This window comes from Cibotium barometz, chromosome 48 (genome assembly GCF_041138505.1).
Source record: "Cibotium barometz isolate CiBa-2024 chromosome 48, ASM4113850v1, whole genome shotgun sequence".
Taxonomy (NCBI): Eukaryota; Viridiplantae; Streptophyta; class Polypodiopsida; order Cyatheales; family Cibotiaceae; genus Cibotium; species Cibotium barometz.
In genome coordinates this window covers 40,853,637-40,872,093 of record NC_141093.1, presented here as the reverse complement: position 1 = coordinate 40,872,093, position 18,457 = coordinate 40,853,637, and the positions used below count along the sequence as shown (strand labels likewise).

The 18,457-nt window shown below is 45.1% G+C and overlaps 1 protein-coding gene across 4 annotated transcripts in view; it reads right to left on the bottom strand.

Moving 5' to 3' along the window:
* The window catches only part of LOC147611186 (DNA-directed RNA polymerase II protein), a 44,355-nt gene extending 28,033 nt beyond the window's left edge, over positions 1-16,322 (bottom strand). Inside the window, exons 1-2 of one of the 4 annotated variants that reach the window (XM_086785848.1) lie at positions 16,023-16,322; positions 15,788-15,875 (exon numbers count right to left, since the gene is read on the bottom strand). In XM_086785848.1, coding sequence (XP_086641974.1) covers positions 15,788-15,875; positions 16,023-16,069 — 135 coding nt within the window. In that variant the 5' untranslated portion in view covers positions 16,070-16,322. Of the gene's footprint in view, positions 1-15,787; positions 15,876-16,009 lie in introns of all 4 variants that reach the window. The other 3 variants (XM_086785849.1, XM_086785847.1, XM_086785850.1) reach the window with 3 other exon arrangements.
* Between the last annotated feature and the right edge of the window lie 2,135 nt (positions 16,323-18,457).

Sequence of the window (18,457 nt, the reverse complement as noted above, 5' to 3'; positions counted from 1 at the left end):
ACGTACCGACCAATCTCTACCTCGTGGCGTCTCATACCGCCATGAAGCTACCCTTGCGGGCCTCGAGACTGCTGCCGGCCTTGGCTGCATGAAGCAGGTGCACGTGTGCACTAGATCCAGGCTCCTGACCATAGAGCTCTCACAAAGACACGCGAGACTCTATATGACTAATGACTAACCTTGGCCACCCTTTTATAGACTCTTGGCCGGTCATCGGGCGTGCATACTTGGGCACCCGCCCGTCCGTACTTGGGTGCCTGTCCATTAGTCTATCTCTAACTTAGCTCACCAATCAGCCTGCCTAGCTCTAAGCTTCCCCAACCTCGAAGCTAGTCTTGTGTGTGTGTAGCACATGGTAGATACACACTGTGCACATGACATACTCCCCTTCCTCTAAGAGCTCACTCCTGAGCTCACTAAGCAACCAGGGTAATCTCTCTGAAGAGTAGTCAATGTCTCCCTATAACGTCCTCCTCAACACGATGCTTCCACTTGATCTTGTATTCCGTGATAGTATTACGCATTCTTCTTTCACAAAATCCAAGAATCTTTTCAGGTTCGTGTGGAACAAATATCATGTCCTCGACATCTATGATTTCTTGAGGAGTAACTAACTGGTCTGTTCCACCCAGTACTTCCTTAAGTCTACTGACATAAAGTACAGGATAAACTTTCACATGAGAAGGCAAATCCAATTCATATGCAACTGAACCAATCCATCGTGTAATACGAAATGGTCCACAATATCTAGGGGATAATTTTGGAGATCGACCTGTCCGTAAAGTCTCGGAATCTTTCGGAACTCGCAGATACACCATCGTTCCTCCAGAGAACTCTCAAAGTGAACAATGTCTATTAGAATAAAATTAGCATTCCAAAGTATCTTTGTAGTCCTGAATCCAGATCGGCAGCGTCTCCACCTTTCGATCCCATACTTACCGACCCACAGGTAGGCATACCACATAGGTATGATCGTTGGGTGTTGTGTAAAGACCCAATTTCTGCACAAGTTTGTAATTAACAAAATTATGTGAGCCGCCAGAATCTAGAAGAATGTGGATTCTATGGCCATTCACTTTTCCATAAACTCGGAGAAGATCATGCAAGCCAAAAAATCTAGAGTTGAACAAACAATCAGAACATGAATGAGGGCGAGAAAGTATAGTAACTCACGTACCTGTCAAAGACAATAGGCTAGCTATCTTTGGCTTGGATCCTGCGTTGGTCTTTGCACCCTTTTGCTTCAGGCACTCGTTACGCATGTCCTTTTTCTTCGCAGATGAAGCAACATCTGTCACGACCCTGTGTTTTTCTCTGGACAAGATGCAGATGTACACGGGGACATGGTGGACAGTGTGAATGGCATCAGGTGGGAGTGAAGATGGAAGCCCATGTGTGGACAACCCCATGTGTGAAAGGGGGTAAAGAGATTTTAGCTTAAAAGGTTTAAAAACCTTTAAAAAATTTTATAAAGCCCTTCATTAAAGAAAAACGTGGCCCTTATGCTATTTTGGGGCCACGTGTGCTTTTTGGGTAAAAGGAGGGCTAGCAGGCAAAAGAGGGGCCTATCCCTACAGCAGGCGCATGTGCTTTTTCACTAAGGAGGGCTGGTCGCCTGAAGATGCATGCTGGCTGCGCATGGAAGGGCTGGACTGCAGGTACAGTGTACGGCTGCTGTGCAGGTACAGTCCACGTGGCAGGTCAGGCGGCTGTCTGCAGGTACAGTCCATGTTGCAGATTTTGGTTGTGCAGATTCTGGCGTCTACTGTGCAGGTCTTGGGCTGGCGGCTGGAACAGTAACTGCAGGCCTGTACGGACAGCAGGTACAGTCCAGTACGGAAGCTGTACGACAACTGAATTCAGGTGGCAGCTGCACACTTTTTCGTACAGGTGGCTGCAGGTTGAGTACTGTTGCAGGCGACGCATCACCAGGATACAGGCAGCGCATAAAAAGCTAGGCCATGTGTGTGCTTTTTGGAGAACTCCGTGTTTTTACAGAAGGCAAGGATTAGTTTTCCATGAACATAGACATCATGTCGATGGCGTTCATCTGATGGAACTTTCAGTTTATCTTTGCTTTGGATTTGGGACTGTTTTGGGACAGTTTATGGGCTGTTTTTGTTTGGTCGCAAATTCAGCTATGTGCTTGGGTTTTTGGCTACAAGTACAGGTCACTTGAATATGTTTCTTGGCATAGAAAGGAACAGTGGGACCTACAGTATGGGAATCTCTATGTTGCCAGATGTTTCATGTGGGAACAGGTAACTAGATGTATGGGAAACAGGACAGAAGTTTCAAAGGGAAACAGGCCTAAGGGTTTCATGTGGAAACAGGTCGTAGGTTTTCTCGAAGAAACATGTTTTTGGGTTTCTCCAGGAGACAGGTCACATGCAGGCAGAAGGTACACGAGTGGACACATGTATGGTACAGCCTTGCTACTGATAGGACAGGGGACAGGAAATCCATGACAGAGATGGATAGTACCCTTGGAAGATAGAGAGGGTTTGTACAGGTGTGTCAACTGTATGGTATGCTGTGCTGTGATGCGAGTTCTCTTTTGAGAGACAATTTGGGAGTCTGTGTTGTGATACAGGAGCACTGGATGTGTCAGGGTGTGATGCTGTTCATAGTGTGAGAGGCTATGGATGGTTGTGGCAGCCTTGATCTTGGGAGAAAGCTTCTGTATGCAGACTCAATGTGAGAAGAGTCTTTCGATGTGAACAATGGCTGGATTTATTTGTGGATGCCGTGTGGACAAGAAGCCAGATGCAGGTTCTTTGCAGGCTTCAGGAGTTCTACTGGGACGGCTGAATTACTAGCCTTATATTGTAATCAAAGCTCTTAAAATCAATTAAAGAAATACCGCAAGGGGCGCCACTGCGATTTGGGGCCAATCGGTGTCCGTGTACTTTTTGCAGGAGCACTCTAGCTCCCCCTGTTTGTTTTCCTTTTCTAGGTCCTCAATGGTGTTGAAGTGTTTTATGTGCGAGTGTTTGTTCCACCGCCCTTTGGTTTCTGAAGGCCGGTTTACAACATCCCTCTTTGTTGAGCTTCAAAGCCTTGAGGAGACGTTTCTTCTTTGCTAGGGTCGAAGTTGAATTCTTTGAAGGTTGGTCCGAAGACTTTCCTTTTGTCGTGCTAGCCATCGGTGCGGAGAACTTCCTTTTGTGCTTTGCCTGAGAGGAAACCTGCTGCTAATTGGATCTTTTTTCCATTGTCATATGGATGAAACTGAAAATAGACTTGCCACTTATGTAGCCAAGTGTCCACTATCTCCTTGGTACGCTGCTTTTGCTCGCTCCTAAACTGTTCCGGAGTAATATTGGGGCCTAAAGCAGATGCCAAGGTATCCATACCCGAAAAAGTAGATAGGGTAGTGGTCAACAAAGAGATAGAGTTCAGTAAAGCTTGCATCTGCACGGCGATTTGTGCTTGACGTTCCGAGGAAGAAGCTTCGAGAGCAACTTTAAACTCTTGGAAATCTAATTTTGAAACAAAATCGTTGAAAAGATTGGCATCAGTGGCTTTCGTAGCCGACAGATCTTCACGTTCGAGAATGGGCTCCAACTCGGATTCTTAGGTCGACATCTTGAAGAGAGCAAGAGGAGAGAAAATATTTATCTTGCACAAGGAGAGTGCTAGAGAGCTTGAGAGATATGTGGCAAGAAGCCCGCTTGAGGGGAATATATAGGCTTCCCCAAAAGCTAACTTAGCTTTTGCTTTTGTGTTTTTTTTTAAATAAAATTTAATATACATACATACATATATATATATATATATATATATATATATATATATATATATATATATATATATATATATATATATATATATATATATATATATATATATATATATATATTCTTCTTCTTCTTCTTCTTCTTCTTTTTAACACTATAAAAGCAAAGCATGGGTTTATTTTAAACCCTTTTTCTAAAGTGTGGGTTTATTAAAACCCTTAAGTGCAGGTTAAAACGTTGAAAGCAGTGTGGTGATTTTTTTATTTTATCTTTAAAATAACAAACCCGTCCGCCCGCTTGCCAGCACCCGTATGCCTACGTGTCTACGTCTGTGCGAATAACACCAGCCTGCGACCGCCTGCTTGGCGTTGCCGCCTGCACATCCACAAGTGACCGTCTGCGACTGCCTGTGAATACAGATGACCGCCTGCGCCTAGCTATGCATAGCAGCCCACATGTGCATGACTACTTGCCTGGCTGCGTGCACAGGCTTTTCCGCTTACGTGGACTGAGCAGCAATTTAGGCGCCACCTCGTGACGTCCCATACCACCACGAAGCTACAATTGCGGGCCTCGAGACTGCTGCCGGCCTTGGCTGCATGAAGGAGGTGCACATCTACACTAGATCCATGGCCGATCATCGGGCGTCCACACTTGGACGCCTGCCCGTCCATACTTGGGTGCCCGCCGGTTAGTCTATCCCTAACTCAGCTCGCCAATCAACCTGCCTAGCTCCAAGCTTCCCCAACCTCGAAGCTAGTCTTGTGTGCATGTAGCACACAGTAGATACACACTGTGCACATGACAATGCAGGTGGCAAGCTAGTGCGCAGGTATCTTGTGAAGTTTAAAAACTATTAAGCTATGGATGCAAAATGGATGGACGAAAATAATTTTGCAGATTATCCGGAATTTCTAAAGGCCTACTTCGAAGCTTTTCAGTTGCGGTCAACTGCTTAGCATGTGGAGCCTAACATGACATACATGTATGGCTGGTGTAGCCTGACATGGTGTGTCTGTGTGGCATATGGAGCCTGACATGACAGTTCATGTATGGCTGGCGTAGCCTGACATGATAGTACATGTGTGGCTTGTGGAGCCTGACATGGTGTACATGTATGGCCCATGGAGCCTGTCACCAATTGGCCGACCATTTGGTCCATCTCCAGATTTTGAGTCTCGTTCACTTGAGGCCAGGCCGGTGTCTCATGTGAAGAGGCCAGTATTTTGCTGACATGGTGCCACCCGTGTGTTAGCAGGATGGTGTCGTATGGACGGGAGCCAGACTGGTGCCACCCGTGTATGACCTGGACTGTGTTCGACCCATGGAATTGTCACGCCATGGAAGAGCCAGTATTCGTGCCGTGTTTTGCCTATGGGGCTGTCACACCATAGGGAGGCTCGTGCTTGGAACTGTGTCTTGCCTATGGGACTGTCACGCCATAGGAAGACCAGGTTTTTATGATTTTATGTCGTGCCAGTTTTGTGCCAACAGATATTTTGTACTTGTTCCATGAACGGGAGATATGTCCATGATACTATTTGCACATGCACCCATGTTTTGCATGTTTGAAACTGTTTTCGCATGACTTGTATTTTTGTGTTTGCCTGCTTGACGTGTTACTTACTGAGCGGGGACGCCTGCCCCAGTGAGTCGTGAAGTCTGCTCTATATTCTGACGAGTTTTGGTGCATGTGAACAGGTGGTAAGTATATTGCACATGTTGTTTTTAATATGTTATTCCTAACCTTTTGTTTTATAAGGTTAAGTGTTCACATTCATTTAAAAGTGGGCACCCACTTAGGGGCCAAGGTGGGGAGCCCCACTTAAGTGAGTGTGGGAGTGGGCATGGTCACCTACCCACATTGGTCGCCCACATGCAAGCGTGGACAACCAGCCAACACAATTAGTTTAAACTCCCTCTCCAACCTTAATAAAAAAAAGAAGCCCCACGACCACCTTGGTACGCATGACTTTGTGCGCCTCCATCGCTTGTTGCCGACGGCTGAGCCAACTTCGAAGGCAGTTGTGCTACTGCTGTTTACAGGCGGCGCATGCTTCCAAGGGTGCTGTTTTTTTCCTCCATCACTGCAAGCAGCTGTACACGCTACAGGTGGCTGCGCAGGCTGCTATGTACCCTCTTTCAACGTACAGCCTCTGGCGGCTGCTCCTACAAGCGGCAGCAAACCTGCAAGAACCTCAACGTGCTGCTCCTACAGGCGGCAACATTCCTACAGGCGGCTGTCCTTTCCTCTGCAGGCATCCATTACAAGTGGGTTCTGCACGCTTCCTCCTCCTCCTCCTCCTCCTCCTCTGCACAGCAGCCACCATCAACAGAAGAATACCGCCGGCTGCTCCTCCACGCCATCTTCTCTCCACGCTGCAGCCAGGCCTCTCCTCCCTTGCAAGTGGGTACTTCTTCCACAGCAGGTGGCTGAGGACTTTGTGGTTGTACTTAACTTGGTGTCTGCGCCAAGTTCACCACGAGGCGACTGTGCCTTCTCAGCAAGGTGGCTGCTTCTTCTACACAAATACCACGGGTACTAGTCTTCTATCTGCCAACCACAAGTAAGTGAATTTTCAGATTTAAATAAAGTACTTTGTGTTAAATCTGATAAGGGATTCATCCCGCTCGGTAACACCCGTTCGGTGCCGGGTTGTCCAAGCTCTATTGGAGAACCTCGGTCCAAAGGTGCTGAGATCGGGAGAGCCAGGCGTTAGTACGAGAGCGCCTGTTTGTGCGTGGTCTCGGAACACCAGTGAGGCGCTCTCCGCGGAGTCCAGTGAAAGCACAGGACCGTAGAGATTGGACCACACTAGTGGTCATTCTGCTTCGAGTATCTACATCGAATTTCGACTTCGAGCCTATTTGTTTGGTACTGTTTTCATATGTACATGGACATCATCTGGTTCTTGGAACCCATGGAGCATTGTATTTATTAAATACTCCCAATAAATATATCATATATTGAGGGGGGGGGTCGGCCCGTTCCGGCCCCAGTGCTGGTGTCCATCTTTCCATTTTATTTCATTTCAATTTCAAGTTGTATTAAGTTGTCCATTTCAAATTTGTGGTTTTAAAGCTGTGCTATTAAGCGTGTGGGTGTCCAACGGAGTCTTTCCCGCTTGACGGGATCGGTTTCAGAGCCTAACATGATGAAATTCTTTGGGACTAGCTATCTTGGAGATCTTTTGTATTTATGTTCTAGGAAGGTTCTGGAAGGATCATGAGCCCTGGACATTTTATCGGATACAGTTGAGAAGATGGTTGTTTCTTCCAATCTAGCTGCACTCGTGTGTGCATGACTTTGATTTTATCTTTGGATGACTTGTCTTGTTTGCCTGGACAATGCCTGAGATTTCTGCCTGCGTTGTCCATGGGGCCGGGGACGCCTGGGCACCCTGTGGACATGTATGTGCACACCTGTTTGGTACTGACAAGTGGTCTACATGTGTTTTGCAGGTGGTAAGTATTCCCAAATGCTCAATTTACAGCTTTATGAGTTCACATGCTAATAATTATTGGTGCAGGTTCACACTCCCTTATAAGTGACCAGACAACTTCTAAGTTGAGTACATATTGAGCAGGACTTATTTAATACACGTGGCGGCCAACAGCTGGGCACTGGACATTATTTGGGCCTTCTTCAAGTAGGCTCCTTTTGGACCTAAAAAGCACACGAGTGAGCTATTTCCGGCAAGGAGCCTCTATTATTCAGAAAAACTCTAGATTGGAGGGGGGCGCATGCTTTTCAGTGGTGCATGAGGGCTGGCCGGCTGGTTTTCAGCCTGTTGGCAAGCTTCTACAGCCATCCATCGTGACTGAAGTTCATCTGGTGCATAGGAGAAGCTAGCCGACTCTTTCCGTGTGTCTTCTACTGCTAGCCGGATGATTTTGCAGCCTGAACAGAGGCTGGACAGGGGATAAAAACAAAGAGGAGAAGCTGGTCGCGACGATCTAGACAAGTTTCCTTCTGACCTGGAGCTTGCAGGTTTATCTGCTGATGCTAGTCGCATCTTTCTGTGGCTGCTGAGGGCTGGTTGACTGCTGTAAACAACCTTCCATGGCTGGTCAACTTGCCTTGTTAGCCAGACAAAAGGAAAGTGAAGACACAAGGTTGTTCCGGGTTGATGCGGGAGTGCTATGGGCTGTCCATAGTTTTCCTGCATGTGCTTGATGCCGGAAGTGCCTTTAATGCTAAGGATTTTCAACAAAATTCTGCATATGTATTTGTTTTGCTTTCATATTGTACTCGGAGAGATGGGTGCTAGCCAATGGAGAATCCCTGAGCACCCGTGACGTTCTATTTGGAAGCAGACTCCTTTTTGGTAATCTAACCATAAAGGGGGGCGCAGGCGCCGGGGAGGGGGGGGGGAGCGGCGCATCTTCTGGCCCCTAGTGTGGTGTACTGTGCAGATTTGTCATCTCTTTTTGTCTGGCATGCTTATATGTATTTTCAGTTTTCATGATTGATAAGATTTTCCCTGTACAGTTGCCCTTCCGTTCCCAGATGTAAAGCTTTTATAGCTTTATTAACATGATTAAGACTTAATTAACAAACATAAGACAAATGCTGATAGAAAGATTGAGATTGTTTGCATTGAGACAGGGGCCTTTCTTAAATAGAGGCCGAAAGGTTACAAGTGAAGAGACACATCCCTGGGAAGGGGTGTGGCTCTTGAGTCAACGGTTATGTCCTTTGGACTTAGGGGTGTGCCTTTTAATGAATAGATATGTCCTTTGATAGTGACCCATGTGTAAGGGTGTGACCCTTCACAGGTGTCCTTTCAGTTAATAAGAGATTAATGAATAATTAAGGAGAGATTAAGAGAGTTAGTCACAATCGTGACATTCCCTCCCACTTAAAATAAGATCCAGGGGTAGTTGTTGAGTCTCTGGAAGAAATGATTGAATTGCTTCTGCATCCAAAGCTCTAGCTGCTAGATCCCATGTCATGGCATTATTGTTGACCATAACAATCTTGCATATACCAAACTGAATATTAACTGCATCTGCAACTTGTCTCATCTTTACCAAAAGCATGAGAATCATATCTGGAACTCTTTTGTTAACATCATTGGTAACTTCGAGCTTTGTCCAAGAAAAGATTGAATCTTTACCTGCTTCAAGTGAAACTATTGGTAAATTATCTGATTGTGTCACCACGCTTTCCGGCTGAGAGGCGACAACCACCTGTTGGATGTCTGAAAGGGATTCCACTGATTTTTCTGGAACACAAAAGTCTTCAAGTGTTGTCGTAGGTTGAGAAGAAATATCTTCCATATGCTTTTCTTTGCTCAGAAAGTTGTTCTCAGGACAAGTTATGTCCAAAGATTCATTTGCACCACTGAAGGTAAGGACTGGAGTCTTCCTTTTTGAAGAAGAATCATCATTCACCACTGCGTCAGGTATCTGGTCAGAAACAAAGACTTCGTTTTGCACGGGCGGTGACGAGGCTATTGCTTCTGCCTGGGTCACGGCAAGAAAAGGGGTTGTGGACATTGTATTTGTCACACATGTACAAGCATCTTCTGAATCTTCAGCTTTCTCAGCAGGTATTAAGGCTTCCAATGTAGAAGGGAGAGGTTGAGATTGTTTGCGCCTCTTAGACCTCTCAAGGATCCTCTTGCACAACGTGAGAATGAGTAAGTCTTCAACACTGCCACCAAGAGCTTGCAAGGACTTGAATGTAGGGCATTGCTCGCGAGGGGAAACTTGTCCAACGTCGCGGCGTTCACGACCGAGTACTCGACTAGGGTCGGACACACGTGCCACTAAGTAAGCCCATCTTGATATGGCTGATTTCTTTCCAAGATGTGATCCTTTGGAAGCTTCATGTTGCTGCTTCTGTTGCTGATGATTCCAATAAGAAGTTGGTTGTTTAGAACTGTAACATTTCCAAGAATATCCATGCTGAGGCTTGCGTTGCTCGCACGAAGATACTTTGCGTCTAGTTGTCTCTGAAGAACCATGCTGAGGGTGAGAGAATTTTTGTTGAGAAACATGTTGAAGCTCATCGATACGAGCTTTTGGTTGTTGATGGAACATGGCTTCAAACCGCTGGAATGCAGCTTGTTGCTGTGAATGTCATAATAAATAGTTTTGCTAGAGAAGAAGCACCAAGGTAGCCATCAAGCTGCGAAGAACACCATCCTAGACCGCAGGTGGGGTTTTTTTTTTTTTTTGAAAATGTGCTGATTGCTGGAGGGGTGCTCCTTTGTTTTTTTTTAATAATCGCTGGCCGACGGCTTCACGTCGGGTTCTCCCATTCTTTTTCTTCTTCTTCTTTTTGTATGTGCTGGTCGGCGGCGGCTGGGCTTCCTTGCGCTGGCGGGTTTCCTTGCGTGCACTAGCGCTGGTTGCCGTTGGGTGGCTGCTTTACGTGGCTGGTGGAAGCCACGTATATTAAAAGGCTTAATGTAAGCCTTAAGTTATAAGGCTTTTGGTTTCATTTTTTTTTTTTAAATATGAAACGTCACGTTTTTAAAAGAAAACGTGAAGAGGCAGGATCGAAAGGTGGCGACCCTACGTGGAGAGAAATGCAGCCCGAAAAGACGCGATGAGGGCCTCCAGTAGAATACAGGCATACTACAAGCACTTTGATGTGAGTTTCTGCTTCTCTGCTTCTCTGCTTCCCATCGTTTTTTTTTTTTGATAGAAAATTGGGAAAATGTTTAATCAAGCAAAATTGGCAAAATTGGGTAGAATTAAATGGGGCATTCTCTCCTGCTCTTCCATTCAACACTTGCTACACCCAATTTTAGGGTTTGAACGGGCTGATGTTAGGGTTAGGGTTTGGACTGATTTTAGGGTTACCTCATACTCGTAAGAGTAGGTTCCATCTTTCTTCTGCTTCCATACAACGCCGGGTAGGGGAGTAGAGCGGAGAGGGTGAGAGGCTCACAACCGTAGGCCCGGGAAAAAATTTTGCTCTGATACCACTGTAAAGCTTTTATAGCTTTATTAACATGATTAAGACTTAATTAACAAACATAAGACAAATGCTGATAGAAAGATTGAGATTGTTTGCATTGAGACAGGGGCCTTTCTTAAATAGAGGCCGAAAGGTTACAAGTGAAGAGACACATCCCTGGGAAGGGGTGTGGCTCTTGAGTCAACGGTTATGTCCTTTGGACTTAGGGGTGTGCCTTTTAATGAATAGACATGTCCTTTGATAGTGACCCATGTGTAAGGGTGTGACCCTTCACAGGTGTCCTTTCAGTTAATAAGAGATTAATGAATAATTAAGGAGAGATTAAGAGAGTTAGTCACAATCGTGACACCAGATGTCACGTGCAAAACATGTGCAGGCTGATCCTTGAAGGGCAACAGATAAAAGACAAGATTAGAACCAGATTTTGGAGCATATGTTGCTGGTGTGGGCAGGGAAGGACTTGTGGAGGACAAAGGAGGGCTGTCAGCCAGCTCATGAAAGGGTCTATGACCAGTTGGTTGTAGTAGATTGACACGGTTTTTGTCTCCATTGTCGGCTGTCATGGTGGCTCTCCTCAAACCAGGTCAAATAGCGACTCCCACCCCTTCCTGGAGCTACTCAATCAATGGCTCTCCTGAGAGCAGGAGTGATGCTCCACCTCATCCTCTGTGTTCTAAGAATTGCATGCCTATATCTAGTTGAAGTCTATAGTCCCTTGGAACACCTCCCTTGCCCTGACTTGGAGACCAAAGGAGGCCTTTCAGAGGATCCTCACAGGCACTTCCCAAGGTGTCAAGTTTGGCATCAATATCACCCTAGAGCAACAGATTGCCCCCTTTGCTTTTACACTGAAGCGGAGCCATGGAAGAATCTCAAGCTCTCCTGCATCATCAATTGCACACCCCCCCCCCCCGAAAAAAAAAAAAAAAAAACCGCAGGCATTTGTTGGATCGTCACCAAGACCCCTCTTTGCAAACCCAACATGCCCTTCAAGAACAGCTTTGCAGCCAGCATTCTCCAAGCTTGGGCAATGCTTCACCTGCTCTCTTCCAGTCCCCCCCCCCCCCCCCCCCCCGCAATTCCCCCCTTCCAAGCCCAGAACACCTACCTGACAGAACAGATCCAGGTTCATGCCATAAGTTTGGAATGTGGAAGGGGAAGGAGGGGGTTTGGGGGTTCCTTGCGCCATCACTATGTTCTCAGGGGCATAGAAAGTATATTGTACACCCCTCTCTCCACCTTGAACCCTGTGTGGAAAAAGAGGAAAAAATTGACCTGTGGGGGGCTGCGCAAAGGGCTCCAGGAGCATGGCATCTGCTGACAAGCATCCCACTTGCAATCAGGCCACACATTGAAGGGAAAGGACAAAACAGCCTAGGAGGCCCAGCATATGACACAAATGAAGCCGCACCATGATTTCAGGTTGTGCAAGCTTTTATAATAAGAAATGCCTCCACAGGCAGGTCTGGCCCATATTGAGAAAAACTCTAGATTGGAGGGGGGCGCATGCTTTTCAGTGGTGCATGAGGGCTGGTCAGCTGGTTTTCAGCCTGTTGGCAAGCTTCTACAGCCATCCATCAAGACAGAAGTTCATTGGGTGCATGGAGAAGCTAGCCGACTCTTTGTGTGTGACTTGTACTACTAGCCGGCTGATTTTGCAGCCTGAACACAGGCTGGACAGAGGATTTTAAAAAAAAGGAGAAGCTGTCGGGACGATCTAGACAAGTTTCCTTCCGACCTGGAGCTTGCAGGTTTGTGTGCTGCTGCTGGTCGCATTTTTCTGTGGCTGTTGAGGGCTGGTTGACTGCTGTAAACAGCCTTCCATGGCTGGTCAACTTGCCCTGTTAGCCAGACAGGAGGAAAGTGAAGACACAAGGTTGTTCCGGGCTGATGCGGGAGCGCTATGGGCTGTCCATAGTTGTCCTGCAGGTGCTTGATGTCGGAAGTGCCTTTAATGCTGAGGACTCTCAACAAAATTCTGCATATGTATTTGTTTTGCTTTCTTATTGTACTGGTAGAGATAGGTGCTAGCCAGTGGAGAATCCCAGGGCACCCGTGAAGTTGTATTTGGAAGCAGACTCCTTTTTGGTAATCTAACCATAAAGAAGGGGAGAGGGGGGGGGGGGGGCGAGTTGGGGTCAGCCCATCTTCTGGCCCCTAGTGTGGTGTACTGTGCAGATTTGTCATCTCTTTTTGTCTGGCATGCTTATATGTATTTTCAGTTTTCATGATTGATAAGATTTTCCGTGTACAGTTACCCTTCCGTTGCCAACCCATCTTCTGGCCCCTAGTGTGGTGTACTGTGCAGATTTGTCATCTCTTTTTGTCTGGCATGCTTATATGTATTTTCACTTTTCATGATTGATAAGATTTTCCGTGTACAGTTGCCCTTCCGTTCCCAGATGTCATGTGCAAAACATGTGCAGGCTGACCCTTGCAGGGCAACAGATAAAAGACAAGATTAGAACCAGATTTTGGAGCATATGTTGCTGGTGTGGGCAGGGAAGGACTTGTGGAGGACAAAGGAGGGCTGTCGGCCAGCTCATGAAAAGGTCTATGACCAGTTGCTTGTGGTAGATTGACATGATTTTTGTCCAGGACTTGGCCAACAACAAGTCGGCCAGTCCACTATGCTGTCGGCCAATCCACTAGGACTTCTAAAGCCTATTTAAGGCATTTGTTGCTCATCGCTTAGATCATTTGGTCCTTTCTTGGGCTGGGTCATTAGATGAAGACTCTTATGAGTTAGGACCACCTTTTGAAGGCAGCCTATGGCTGTAAGAGTTGTACACCTTTTTGTTCATTATGAATATACTGAATACTCAGCTAACTCTCTCTCTTCTCTCTATCTTCTATATGTGTTTTGCATCAAGCATGTGCCAGGATGGTGTTTAGGGCTGAAAGAAGACTCCCAGAGCTTCTGCATGATGTCCACTCCCTCATGACGGTCATCATGGCAACTCCATTGTCAGCTTTCATGGTGGCTCTCCTGAAACCAGGTCAAATAGCGACTCCCACGCCCCTTCCTAGAGCTACTCAATCAATGGCTCTCCTGAGAGCAAGAGTGATGCTCCACCTCATCTCAGGGGCATAGAAAGTACCTATACACCCCTCTCTCCACCTTGAACCCTGTGTGGAAAAAGAGGAAAAATTTGACCTGTGGAGGGCTGCCCAAAGGGCTCCAGGAGCATGGCATGTGCTGAGCAAGCATCCCACTTGCAATCAAGCCACACATTGAAGGGAAAGGACAAAATAGCCAAGGAGGCCCAGCATATGACACAAATGAAGCCGCACCATGATTTCAAGTTGTGCAAGCTTTTATATTAAGAAAAGCCTCCAAAGGCAGGTCTGGCCCATATTGAGAAAAACTCTAGATTGGAGGGGGGCGCATGCTTTTCAGTGGTGCATGAGGGCTGGTCGGCTGGTTTTCAACCTGTTGGCAAGCTTCTACAGCCATCCATCGCGACTGAAGTTCATTGGGTGCATGGGAGAAGCTGGCCGACTCTTTCTGTGTCTTCTACTGCTAGCCGGCTGATTTTGCAGCCTGAACAGAGGCTGTACAGGGGATAAAAACAAAGAGGAGAAGCTGGTTGGGACGATCTAGACAAGTTTCCTTCCGACCTAGACCTTGCAGGTTTGTGTGCTGCTGCTGGTCGCATCTTTCTGTGGCTTGCTGAGGGCTGGTTGACTGCTGTAAACAGCCTTCCATGGCTGGTCAAGTTGCACTATTAGCCAGACAGGAGGAAAGTGAAGACACAAGGTTGTTCCGGGCTGATGCGGGAGCGCTATGGGCTGTCCATAGTTGTCCTGCATGTGCTTGATGTCGGAAGTGCCTTTAATGCTGAGGATTCTCAACAAAATTCTGCATATGTATTTGTTTTGCTTTCATATTGAACTGGAAGAGATAGGTGCTAGCCAGTGGAGAATCCCTGGGCACCCGTGAAGTTGTATTTGGAAGCAGACTCCTTTTTGGTAATCTAACCATAAAGGGGGGAAAGGGGGGGGGGGGGGGGGGTCAGCCCATCTTCTGGCCCCTAATGTGGTGTACTGTGCAGATTTGTCATCTCTTTTTGTCTGGCATGCTTATATGTATTTTTAGTTTTCATGATTGATAAGATTTTCCGTGTATAGTTGCCCTTCCGTTCCCCGATGTCATGTGCAAAACATGTGCAGGCTGATCCCAGGGCTGACCCTTGAAGGGCAACAAATAAAAGACAAGATTAGAACCAGATTTTGGAGCATATGTTAATGGTGTGGGCAAGGAAGGACTTGTGGAGGACAAAGGAGGGCTGTCAGCCACTCATGAAAGGGTCTATGACCAGTTGGTTGACACAGTTTTTGTCCAGGACCTGGTCGACAGCAAGTCGGCCAGTCCACTATGCTGTCAGCCAGTCCACTAGGACTTCTAAAGCCTATTTAAGGCATTTGTTGCTCATCGCTTAGATCATTCGGTCCTTTCTTGGGTTGGGTCATTAGATGAAGACTCTTATGAGTCAGGACCACCTTTTGAAGGCAGCCTATGGCTGTAAGACTTGTACACCTTTTTGTACATTATGAATATACTGAATACTCAGCTAACTACTCTATCTTCTATATGTGTTTTGCATCAAGCATGTGCCAGGATGGTGTTTAGGGCTGAAAGAAGACTCCCAGAGCTTCTGCATGATGTCCAGTCCCTCATGACGGTCATCATGGCGACTCCATTGTCGGCTTTCATGGTGGCCCTCCTGAAACCTGGTCAAATAGCGACTCCCATGCCCCTTCCTAGAGCTACTCAATCAATGGCTCTCCTGAGAGCAGGAGTGATGCTCCACTTCATCCTCTGGGTTCTAAGAATTGCATGCCTTTTGGATAGAGAATCATTCTATACATCAAGTTAGCTATCCAACTGACCCAACAATCGTTCTATCCATTTACTTTAGAATGATTCTCTATCCATTTACTTGGTCATTCTATACATCGAGTTAGCTATCCAACTGACCCGACAATTGTTCTAACTTCTAACTGCTGCTAATTATCATGGAAGAGAATAAGTGGACTTCGCTCTTCTCAACATCAAATAGAAGAGTGACTGTCATCTTCAAATCAACGCACAGCAAGTTTATGAACGTACCTTTGCCTTCAGACGCGCCTCAACCTGCATACGTAAGGTATCCCGGCGCCTTGACAACCTTTTCAACAACTTGTACTTGTCCATCAACCTGCAGAAACGGCACGATCGATTGCCATGTGATGGGATGACGTTGAAGAAGAGACGACAACGCCCCCCCCCCCCCCCCTCCCCATTTCAAACAGGGGAAGAGCTCTAAATTATAAAACAAAAGGCCTGCAAAACCTGGAATTGATACATGCAGCACAGACAGACGGGAGGTTGGCATTCTCGCAGATACCACATGGGCACACTCTCCTTGCCATGGCACCTTCCGATCCAATCAATCTCACTGTCTGCAGATTCACACACAAACACTGCTGCCCTGCAAGACTAGAAGTTCGATTTCAGTCACAAATGCTTTCCCCCTCTATATCTTCTATTGATGCTTTTCACCTTTCCACCGGAAATCAACCAACTTCCACAATAGTAGGCTTTTCTTTCTTTTTAGGTCTGTGTTGATTTTACAACCCGGACACACGCAAGCAAGCCACCGTGATTTGAACCCACAACGTTGGAGAATACTCCTGCCATGTTGACAAAAGTAGGTTTCTTTCACCAACGTTGTTGCATTCTACGGACGTTAATACCCCTCTCTTTCTCTCTCTCTCTCTTTCTCTCTCACCAACGTTATTTAAAAATCAACTATTATAACCAAAAATACTTGTTAAAACCTAGTTAATTATTGTATAATATAGGGCTACAAAAAGATATGTACCTAGGTACCTGTACATAAAGATCGAATAGAGAAGAGGTATTGTTATTTTCTCATATCTAAATTACAAAATACATAGGCAACAATTTTTTATTAGCCTCCATAAGAATCATAACTAAATTACAAAAATTAATAGAGCAAGGATACCATTATGTAACAAAGGGGATTTTAGGATTCACATGCACATGAGGAATGGCCCTAGGCACGTGAGGCTTAGGGGCATTTGCACATGTGGTGTTAGGGTATGTGGGCCTTGCAACTATAAAAAGCACCAACCCTAGGACTATTGTACCTTTTATGACTTTTGATCATTGATCATACATTTCTTAGAGCTCATGCTTCTATGGTGGATGATTCATGGCAATTTTTCCATGTTTGGGTGACGACTCCCTAACGATGAGTGGACCTTGGTTTTCATGGGAGCTACGTCCCCTCATGTGTGGATTAACACACATGGCTTCTCATAGTTATAGCTTAGATCCATTTCCATATCTCATTTTTGGCTAGATCCCTTGATTACATTAGTATCAAAGCTCTTAGCTTTAATCTTGGTATTTTAATTAGAGAGTGCTTAAGACTTAATCATTTTTAGATTAAGTTTTACACAGTTTTTCAAGATTAGTATTATCATGTTTTGTATGGATTACCATTGCGATTAGTATTAAACATTTTTGAATCTATGCTAATTACCATTTTTGAATCTATGCTAATTACCATTTTTAAAAATCCTATCCTTGAGTTTAGTGCGCAATGTCTTGATTAGTGTTCTTTCTTGCTAAATTTATCCATAAACCCTAGTTTTCTTCAATATTTACCTAGTTTCTTTAGATTCTTGGCAATTTGCAAGATACTAGTGGTTGATGTGCAAATCGTGGTACAAAGTTTAACAAGAAAGAGTGAAAATTATAGTTCTGTAGTAGCAGATTTAAGCAGATCTATGTGAAGATTATAGTTATGTTGAAGATTTTTTATAGATTTATGTGCAGTTAACAGTTTTGTTGCAAATTTTTGACAAAGTTTACTATGCAAAGTGAAGTTTACAAGAATTTGGGTGCATATATGTAAAGTTTACAAAGACAAGAGTGTAGAAATCAAATCTTGGTGCAAACAGTAATAAAAAAAGCCTAAACAACATTTTTTAAAAGCTTTTTGGAGAAATATTGCAAGAAGAAGTTTGTTGGACAAGGTTTTGATGAAAATCTTAGTGATGAAGTGCAAAAGAAAGTTCAAGATAATTTTCTTGGTATTTCTTGGAGTTGTTTTTGCAAATCTTTGAAGAGAAAAATCCAAAAAAGGGATATTGTGCAGTCTACAATAGTTCAATAATGAAAAGCTTGATCAGATTACAAATCTTTGCCTAGATAGAGTGGTGCAAATCTAAAGTAAGTGATTAATCTCTCATTCTTTTACAGTCCTTGTTCATTTCTTTGCAAGACAACTTGTTGTACAAGTAAAGTTTGCAGAGAAAGGTTCAAAAAGGGATAAAACAATGGACGATCAGTTTTTGATGCATGTTCCCAATCAAGAAAAGTGAAAAATATACAATTTCGGTGGCAGATTTGTGTAAACAATGTTGTGTAGAATGCATTTCAAAGACATTTTGATGCAAGTGTTTAGTATTGACAGATTTTAGTGCAAAAACAATTGCCAACCCTATTGAGAGTTGAACCCAACCCTTCTGGTGTAAGCACTAGTACACAATTGGTGCTCTGTGTTCCTTACCTGCACACAAGTTATTAGTAACAAAGTTGCAAAAGCAAATGTCCATCAAAGCTTAATACCAAATAGAGTGAGTAATGAGAAAAGGAGTCATCAGTAATATCAAATAGAGTGAGTAATGAGAAAAGGAGTCATCAGCAATGTCAAATACACTACACTTCTGTAACAACAATACATTGACATTTGCCACAGTACATAGC